Raw genomic sequence first — 9,766 nt, 5'->3', positions numbered from 1 at the left:
CTGTGATTCTGAGAATATTTCAGGTTCTAGGGCATATTCTGAGAATATTCTCCATTGATCTTGGAGGTGCAAGTTGTGAGAAGGGTGGACGCCTCTGATGATGTGTAGTGGATAGAGTCCTGCCCTCATGATCAGGAATCACGTCCCTTGAATGTAGGAGTGGATGTGTGCACGTTTTCAGGTGCATTACTTAATTGTGCCAAGCCGAGGTGACAGGTTGGTCGAGCCGAGGTGACTGGTAGCACGGCCTGATGAGATACCGAGGTGGCAGCACGGCCTGACGGAGGGCCGAGGTGGCAACACGGACTGATGGAGGGCCGAGGTGGAAGCACAGACTGATGAAGGGCCGAGGTGGCAGCACGGATTGATGGAAGGCCGAGGCAGCAATACGACCTGATGTAGGGCCGAAGTGGAAGCACGGCCTGATGGAGGGCCGAGGTGGCAACACGGCCTGATGGAGGATCGAGGTAGTAGGTCTATCCTATTCAGGTCTTCAGTCGTGCTGAGGAAGGGGACATATTTTGCCTTATCAGGTATAATGGTTAAAACAAGAGTTTTTTAATGATAAGGGTATAATGATCATTTTAACTCCACACTTAACATTAACTGACGGTAGGGGGTCTGAGAATAATTTGGTGAAACAGAGGAGGTGGTCTTATCATTGTGGCATTCTCCAATGGGTGGTGCAATAAATTTCCCTAAAAAATAAGAAAAAAAAAATCTGAGTAAACCACTGGGCTGCTCAAACTTGTGTCACTCTCTCCCCCACCCCATGGGGAAAACACCCATGCCCATGTGTGCCCCATGCTGCCATTGGTTGGAGCTAGACTACTAGGGCTCGCGGCATGCCAACGTCCGCCCAAAAAAAAAAAAATGTAGATCACCAGGAAGTTATACGGGGCTAAGTGATGGTGGATTATCGTAATCAATGGTATTGGTAAGGATACGTGGAAGTTTGTCACCTCGTTAATCTGTTTGTTTACATCGGAGCATTCTTATATTAAGAGTCACCATGATTAAAATGTAATATCATCCTACTTCGATTCTCACACGACTCACACCGAGTTTCCTCAAGAAGGGTTGACAATCCTACCAAAAAACAAAACGAAGGGTTGACAATCCTACCAAAAAACAAAACAAAGGGTCGACAAACAATTTCTTGCATCATTAAATGACCATTTCTCCCGCCCCCCTCTCCCTCTCTCTCTCAAAAGGGAAAACAAACCACCAGATCTCATGAATGCATGGCAATGGCTTCATCTTCCTCCCCCTCTCTTGTTGGCTCTTCATTGAACATATACTGATTCTGATATTCCATCAAGTATTGTGTCGATCTCTTCACATCCAGGAACAGCTGATACACCCGGCTGATGTCTTCCATTTCAACAAGCTTCCCCTTCCGTTTCTGGCAAGCCAATGCTGCTCCAGTGATTAGGTGGATTGCATACCTCAAGGATGCTTCCACCCCAATCTTTGTCAACAAAACCTTTGCATCCTCAGACATCTCAACATCTTCCTCTTGGGATCTGATGTCAAGGATCTTTTGTATCTCGTCTTCTGTGTATGGCTGAGTGGAGATGATGAGCAATCGATCAAGAAGATCAATAGGTATGCCATGAGGAGATTTGTAGTTTGTGCCCCGGATGTTTGTGATCCCTCTGTTGGTAGCAACAACCAGAATTGGCGCCATTTCACTCTCCAATGCACGGTTCAGAAATGAGAAGCATTCAATGTCAAGCATGTGAACCTCATCAATGAACAAAACCCCAGGCACTATCTCTGCTTTCCCTTCCTCCCTCCACTCCGCAACCTTTGTGTCAATCTGCTCTCTCACCTCAGAACGGATTTCACCAGTATCCCCAGTGAAGAGAGCGAGAAATCCCTGTGTCCTGAGATTGGTGATCAAATAGAATCAGACATCAATTTTCACTCCAAAAAAGGATGCATTTTGCAATAACTAAACTTGTCTGATATGTTAGTAGGTGCATAATGAAAAAAAGTCCAGTCCCAAAAGGAAAGCAGCAGTACCCGGCAACATAAAATCTCAATGACTTCCAAAGAAAATCATTGAAAACAAAACTCTTACTATGAATATAAGTACTTCCACAGAGGTCAATTGACAGTTCTCTCTTTCAATGAGAAGTTGACAGTTTCCCAATCGCATTTTGAGTAATATGCTCTGGCATTACTCCCATTTATTAACAGAATCATGAGTTTCTTGTTATCTTTAGTTTCCCTCTATAAAAAAATCACTATGCATACTCGTGTTGCCCGCTTTTGTCTCAAAGGCCAGTTCAGTAATAGTTCAAATCCTTCTAACTGGCTTTTGCATTAAGGATTGAAGACCTCCGGGCCAGCAGTGAACGAAGTGTTAAAAGTAGAGAGAGAAGTGAATTAAAAACCCTCAGCCTTTCCTCCTTTTATTTGATATCACTAGATCGCAAGCCCTTAACCAGTTTAACCCTTACACCAAAATCCAATGATTCAAATTAACCATAAAAGAAAATGAACTCAATTGCCATCAAATTGGAGATGACAAGTACTGAACAAGCTAACTCTTCCAGATCCAAGAATAATGCCCCCCTAAAGTACCAAAAATCAGTGCATGACTACTTTACAAGGATACATGCTCCCTGAATGTTTAGTATCTCAACTGAAAAATAAACAATAAAAGGAAATGCAACTGCCCATCAAGTTGAGAAAATCATACTTCACTAACTCCTCCAGAATCAAGCATACTGCCCCCAAGGTAACCAGACCAAAGGGGGGGGGGGGGGGGATAGACCACTAATCCACAAGCATCATCTATCTGGAGGGGGAAAAAAAAGGAAGGATAAGCATCCATACTTTTTGCCTGTTTAAGTATATTTAGACTAAAATGATTTCTTTTGGAATTAATTTATCAAACAACTGAAATACCTACATTTTGTTATTATTCTTTCACATGTTAAGTAAAACTTGTGAATGCCCAACTCCCACAATTCATGGCCCTAGACTATTTTGTAGCACTTCGAAATACATTTTAAGGTTCTAATATGATCCTAAAAATCAGTGTGTACAATTTCAATAAAATATATGCAATATCCAAGGCAGTCTAAATCCTTCACAATCTGTATCCAAATTCATATACCAAACCTCATTGACAATTCATCGAGACTTCATTTCACATTGTTTGCCTTGAGGAGTTCAATATCCAACTTAGCTCGAGGCAAGCATGGGGTCTGAAAACCCAATTTATACTGCAAAATGGGACCACCCAACTTTGTAAATATAAAAGCACTTAAACATTTGTCAGTGCAGATCATGTTTCTATTTGACTCTTAATAATCTTATTAATCAATAGGAGAGATAATAGACCTTCGACTAATCTGGGAAGCAGTTCTGTCTGTTTTCCAAGTTGGAAGTTATCCTAACTAACCTAGGACCTAATGAGAGGTAATTTTAAGGGCTACTGGGTTAAGGTTAGGATCCTAATTCAAATTGGGAATTTCTGGATGTAGTTAAAGCTAGTCAGAAATTTTAGTAGGTTGCACATGAGGTGTATGGGGCTCTCCAGTAGTAAGTTGAAACATTTGATGGAACAAGCCGGACACATTCATTTATATTTTTTTAATTGTTCCCAGGCTATAGGCATCAGTAGACATGAATCAAGATAATCCCTCGAGCTAGTTGGCTTAGGTTTTCAGTGAAAAATTGAAAGCAATGTGTGGATATTTGAGAATCATTCAGAAACAGCCACAGGGTTTCTTCCATAGAGTAGGATTTGAGTTTCTTTCTTCTTTTTTTCAAGGGAGGGGAAGGGTTTAGTGTAAAGAATCTAAAGAAGACAATACAGCAATGTGTAATTGGTGGAGCTTTTCCAAATAGTTGTTCTAACTTCTCAGTCTGAGGTTTTTTTTCCTTATATATGTATATATATATATATATATATTATGGGGGAGGGGTGGCACTCCCCCTTATCAACAAGGAATCAAATTCAAATTTCAATCTTGATTTTAGACATCATTAAACTGAAATATTTCAGTGCTTTAGATATCAGTTGTAGAAACTTTCACTGAAATCACTGTAATTTTATATGCCTATAAATCTATAATCCATTTCTGCAAAATCACTAAAGCAATTTGTATTTTGGAGCAGGCCCAAATTAAGATACTTCAACCAACATTACCCAACTTTCATCAAAACCAAAGAGATTCTCAACAAAGATTCTTCTCACTGGAAAAATTAATAAATAAATAAATAACACTAGAAGAGAGGCACCCAGCAACAAGGGATATAGTTGTTTTAACAACCCAAATCAAGACTCCCTGATTTCTGTTCTCAATACTGAGACCAATGGCCCAACCACTCAAAGTAGTAGGGCCGTTAGAAGCTCAGCAACTAGGGGTAGAGCTACCGGCAGAGGCTGCTAGAGTCCAAAGGCCTCAACTAATTTTCATTGTGGCTTTAAACATGGGGAGTGGGTTTAATCCAATACATGTATGGGGTCGGAATGTTGGTGAGAAGGGTGGAGCTTGGCATTTTTTTAGTGAAGGCGATTGCGGTATTGAGGTTGGCCAGCTGTGCCAGGTGTGAGGCTAAGAATTTTCTTGAAGAAGGCTCAGCAGAGGGTTTGGCCTTAATATCCATTTTTGCTAACATCCAGTTGTTGAACTAGAAGGATCTAAATCAAGTAGTATTTTTTTATCAGTATGATCTGAGCTACATCCCATAAAGGAGGTGGCCAAATGAAAGAAGAATCAAGATCAATGAGTAGATATCATACATATTTCAGTTCACTTTATCATTCATCGTGTTTATCTCTAGGATCGAAGCATGGTCATAAGAAGATAAAAATAGTGATTGCCTTTTGGAGAGATGGCTGAGTGGTTGATAGCTCCGGTCTTGAAAACTGCTATAATTCTTATTCAGAATTATTGATCGAATCCATAACAGTAGGTATAGGTAACGAGAGCATGTAGCTTAGAAATCAGATACCGATAGGTAGCTTAATCCATAATCCAGATATGATACTACAAGTCTACAACAATATCATTATATTCTCTTCACCACCTCATACCTCAGGTACTCCAAGAAGTTATAACTCTTATAAAATACCTTTCCAAGCACATGCAAGGATGACTCTAATTGTAACACCTGAACACCAACCATTCCCCCCACCCCCACCCACCCCCACCCCCCAAAAAAAAAAAAAAACCCCACCACTTAAATCTGACAAAATCCTATATTTTCTTTTGGGAAGAGAGGAACATCACGTAGTAGAGCCTGCTTTCTAAGCAATGAATGTTATATACAATCTGTACCTTCTAGGAAGAGAGGAATGACAAGCTATGCAGCTATAGGCCACTTTATAAGCAAGGAATTTAGATTCTGCGTCTATCTTTTTGGGAGAGAGGATTGGAATCGACAGAACTTGAGAATTTGTGCTTAGTTGGTTTTCATTAACTTATCGACCATTTTCTGCATTTGATGTACTCAGTCAATATTATGACGGACACTGTTCTTATCTGGGGATATATTACATGAACCACTACTTCAAACCATTCTAGTAATCCAAAGCAAATAAGGTCTTCAAAGAGAGGAAAAATGGAGTGCAGCGTACAATCGCCGTTGATAATTTATTCTTTCTAACAATCGATAAAAGCAAACGAACTACTATTTATTGGCAAAGATAAAAAATGCTGAAAGAATAAAGTGGACTCCAAGTTTTAACAATATTATCCAAACGAGTCATCATAATATCGTACTGTAGTTTGGACAAGTGATCGAGAGAGTAGAAACCGTAGTGAATGTTGAAAGACGGAGCAATGGTAGGCTACCTGCTATTGATAACATCAATCTCGTGAAGGGTAACACAGTGTACAACCTCCTTCCTCTTCTGCAACTCTCCATCGGGGCATTGCACGAACTTGGTCTGTGGACCCATGGCATCGTAATCCCGGGACCTAGCAAATGATCTACCAAGCTTGGTGATCTTTCCAGACGCCTTGTCGATAGCAATCACATCTCCGCTCTGGACCTTCTCCTTGCCCAGAGCCTCAATCATCTTTGCCCCAAGATCATAGACGGTCTCCATCTCAGTTGTCTTGAAGGTCAACTTGCCGGTCTTGGACGCAGCACCAGACACGGCAGGGCGATCAATCTGGATCTCCACTACTTCTCCTTCAATTACCTCAGTCTCCTCTTTGATTCGAACGCCTATGGCTTTGCGGAAAGCCTGCATTAGGGCCTCGGTCTTGGACATCTCGAGGGAGAATAGCTCGCTGCCAGCCATCATGGCAAAGGGGGTTTCTTGGCCCAGGGACTTAGCCATGCCCATGGCAATGGCAGTCTTTCCTGTGCCGGGTTGCCCAGCTAGGAGGATGGCTCGCCCGGCGATTTTGCCTTCTTTGATCATCTGGAGGATCACACCCGCCGCCTTGCGTGCGGAGGCCTGTCCAACCATACCCTCCGACACGGCCCGTGGCTCTAGGGCTGAGTCCAACCCGAGTCCGCGGATGTGAGAATGTGCACCTATGCGCTCTATTCGAGTTAGGTCCCTGCTTTCTGATAACTTCAGCTCCGCCATGGATGTTGCTTCCGCTGCGCTTGTCTATGGACTCTAAGCAGTGGATGCACAGCCCAGAGAGAGAGAGTCCTTCGAGCGGGAAGAACAGAGCTTATTGCAAGGGTGGGAAATGGGAAGTAGGGCTGAGTCGGCTGACAAGTGAGAAGTGGAAAACCTTCTGGACTGCGTGTAACCGAACCAGTAAGGAGCAGGAAAATAATCCTCTCATTCCTGTTTTTTCTTGTTTTGCTAACTGCATAACACAACACGTGGACAACTTTAAGACCAACACATCGGATGTAATAATCCTCACCCAACCTTGACCGTTGGATCCTCTGTTGTCCACGTGTCGTGTTCTGCATGTAGCAAAACAAGGAAAAACAATGATGAGAAAAACAGAGGATTTTGATCCGAGCAAACCAATTAGAGGTAATTTTCAAACAATGAGGCCGCTTATAGGAATTAACAACGGGCAGCTCTTCATACCGTTGATATCCCAAAAAAAAATCTGGGCCGTCAGTTTCAATAACAACGGAAAATGTTGTCTTTCTACAAATCCCACTCCGGCGAGACTATACTCACTCCGACGACATTTTCAATCCAAAACTTGCCAGCATTCACTTTCACAGTACATTGTCCCTCAGTTTCATTCGAGGGTTTACGATGAGATTTACTGAGTTCGTCCTTTAACTCTTAGACATTAAGGTCATAGTTCTTCATTGTTGTGTTTCCAACTTCCAAGGCTTTCGGCCCAAATTTATTGAAACAAAAAGAAAAGTTCCTGCTTTTGAAAATAGAAAATAGAAAATAGCAGGGGGTACAATGAAACTTAGGCGAGTGATGATTGTCTGGGGTGCGACGATGCGGTGAGCATCGGATGGTTGAGACCACATTGGTGCGTCCGGCCATCGAATGTTCGTCGCACTGTCGCATCCACGGCAGAGGATGTTTTTACACCGTTTGATAACGTTTCTGCTGTTTCTGTATCTAGAAATAACAGTAACGGCTTTTTCCTATTTTGGAAACAAAAACAGATTTTTTGGTGTTTGATAAACTTGTTTCTCGAAATTTTTCTACAGATACAATACCACTAAAAAAACCAATAATATCATCGGATACCCAATAGTTGAGAGATTTATCGAACATAATAATCTCTTTTTTTTTCTCTCAAATTCGTTTCTAAAAACAACGAAACAAGTCTGACTTGTTTTGTCAAAGTCATTTCTAGAATTGTAAATATGCATAAATTTTGATTTATGTTTCTAGAAACGGAACAACTTTATCAAACGCTTTTGAGGTTGTTTCTCCGTTTCTGAAAACAAGAAAACGCAAAAAGGGCAGAAACGAAACGCTGTCAAACAATGCCCAAGTAGATTAACATTCTTGTGTTAATGGCTTTTTTCTAATAAAGGTTCATCTTCACCAAGGATCCACAGTAAGATTCCACATACCATGGTAAAGGTCTCATAGTTAACGATTTAGGGCTTTTTAATGACAATTTCTGGTGACTTCCCCCCGCTCTGTCATGTTTGGCAACTACTCCATCCTCAACAATCATCCGCCACTTAACCATCCTCTACCATTGATATGGTTCTAAGCATCAGTACCTTCAAAGCTCCATGCGATTTGGGGGATCAACCAAAATCGATTCGATCAGCCAATTTGACCTGATACAATTCTGATTCCACCCAATCCAATCAGTATTGTATCGGTATCTACTGAGATTGATGCTAACACCAATATTAGTAATTAGACTGCTATCAATATTGTACTAGTATCTGCTAAGATTGATACTAACACCAATATTAGTAATTAGATGGTTGGAAGCATGTATTTAGTTCTTGGTATCGACATCAATTTGATCCAAATTAGTATCAATGAGGATCGATGGGTATCAATCACTTTCTTGCTTTTTCAGAAAAGGTATGATTTTTTTTACTATTTTACCCCTAAAACAACATGGATAACCGCCTAATTGATCCAGATCGATCAAAGATCGAAGATCAATGATATGACTAATGCAACCAATACGATATTGATACTTGAAACCATGGTTGGTAGTCATTTGGTTTCAAAAATGGTGTTTCATGTCAAAAACATAATTTTCAGTTTCTGTGTCAAAATACCATTTAAAAAAAAAATATGGTGTTTGATGAACCCATTTCAAGAAAGATTAGCCTAGTTGTTCACTTTTTCGGTATTTAGAATGAAATTGAAATGACAGAACAAGGTTTTGTTATTCAATCATTCTATGTTTCTAGCTTTTTCTTTTTTCCCCTTTTTCATTAAAAAAAAAATTGAAAAACACCAAGTTGACACCAAACGCTTTATTCTAATTTTCTGTTCCCATTGAATGAAAAAACATCAGAAACATTTTTCTGCATGAATACCAGCAGCCTTAGTGGTACGAAATGCATAGACTAAGCAAATTTTAAGGATTACAATAAAACCTGGATTGGACTTGGCGGCAAAAACACTTAGCAAATGGCTCGAGCAGCTGTTTGTCTAGGCATAGACACATGCACATAGGTAGCTTTCATTTTCCCCAAAAAATATACATATAAATGGGACCCAAGCAAGAGCATGCTGCAACTGTTCATGGCAGTTGCCCTTGACCCTTGTTTTGGGAAACAATTTACATTCTCACAATTCAAATAGTCTTCAATTAGCGGATCTGTAGATTTATCAATCGTGAGATTGAGAAATGGAACCCAAGCTGATCCCATAAGAGATGCTCAACCCACCTAGATCTAATGCCAATTTCCATATATTTTTTTTTTTATATTTAATCAGTTTTTTGGAGCGGGGATGAAAGATCGAATGCCAATTTCAATCCTCCCCAACCCCACCCCTCTCCCAAAAAATTAATAATAATAATAATAATAAAACTGCCTACATTGGCAGTGTGGGGAAAAAAACCTCTCTTGTAAGGTTTGTTTTCTAATGATTTGGTTACTCCAACAGTTATATAGGGGGGAAGGTCCCTAGGTTATCCACCCGTCAAATTGGTGCCCTATATCAAGTTATCAACTGCTTGGTCTGAATGCAGATTTTCTTTTTCCCAATTCATATTCTTTACACAATAAACTTTTTCGTACAAGAGCTTTATATTGGTATGTGTATTGATCCAAGTTTTTAGAAAATAATCCAACTAGTGGTAGGAAACAAACAATATGCCCATAAAGTTTAAGCCCAGGAGACATCAACAGATCCCCAACC

General features: G+C 40.5%; 1 protein-coding gene across 1 annotated transcript; it reads right to left on the bottom strand.

Annotated features, from left to right (window-relative positions):
- Positions 1–932: 932 nt before the first annotated feature.
- LOC122083297 (ruvB-like 2) lies at positions 933–6,748 on the bottom strand. Its single transcript, XM_042651053.1, has 2 exons — positions 5,820–6,748; positions 933–1,889 (listed from the first exon to the last, which is right to left on the bottom strand). The coding sequence occupies exons 1-2, from the start codon at positions 6,566–6,568 to the stop codon at positions 1,235–1,237; spliced, it is 1,404 nt and encodes a 467-aa protein (XP_042506987.1). The 5' UTR covers positions 6,569–6,748; the 3' UTR covers positions 933–1,234.
- Between the last annotated feature and the right edge of the window lie 3,018 nt (positions 6,749–9,766).

Source organism: Macadamia integrifolia, chromosome 7 (genome assembly GCF_013358625.1).
Source record: "Macadamia integrifolia cultivar HAES 741 chromosome 7, SCU_Mint_v3, whole genome shotgun sequence".
Classification (NCBI taxonomy): domain Eukaryota; kingdom Viridiplantae; phylum Streptophyta; class Magnoliopsida; order Proteales; family Proteaceae; genus Macadamia; species Macadamia integrifolia.
The sequence above is the reverse complement of the archived record's forward strand: the minus strand, read 5'-3'. Positions and strand labels throughout refer to the sequence as shown.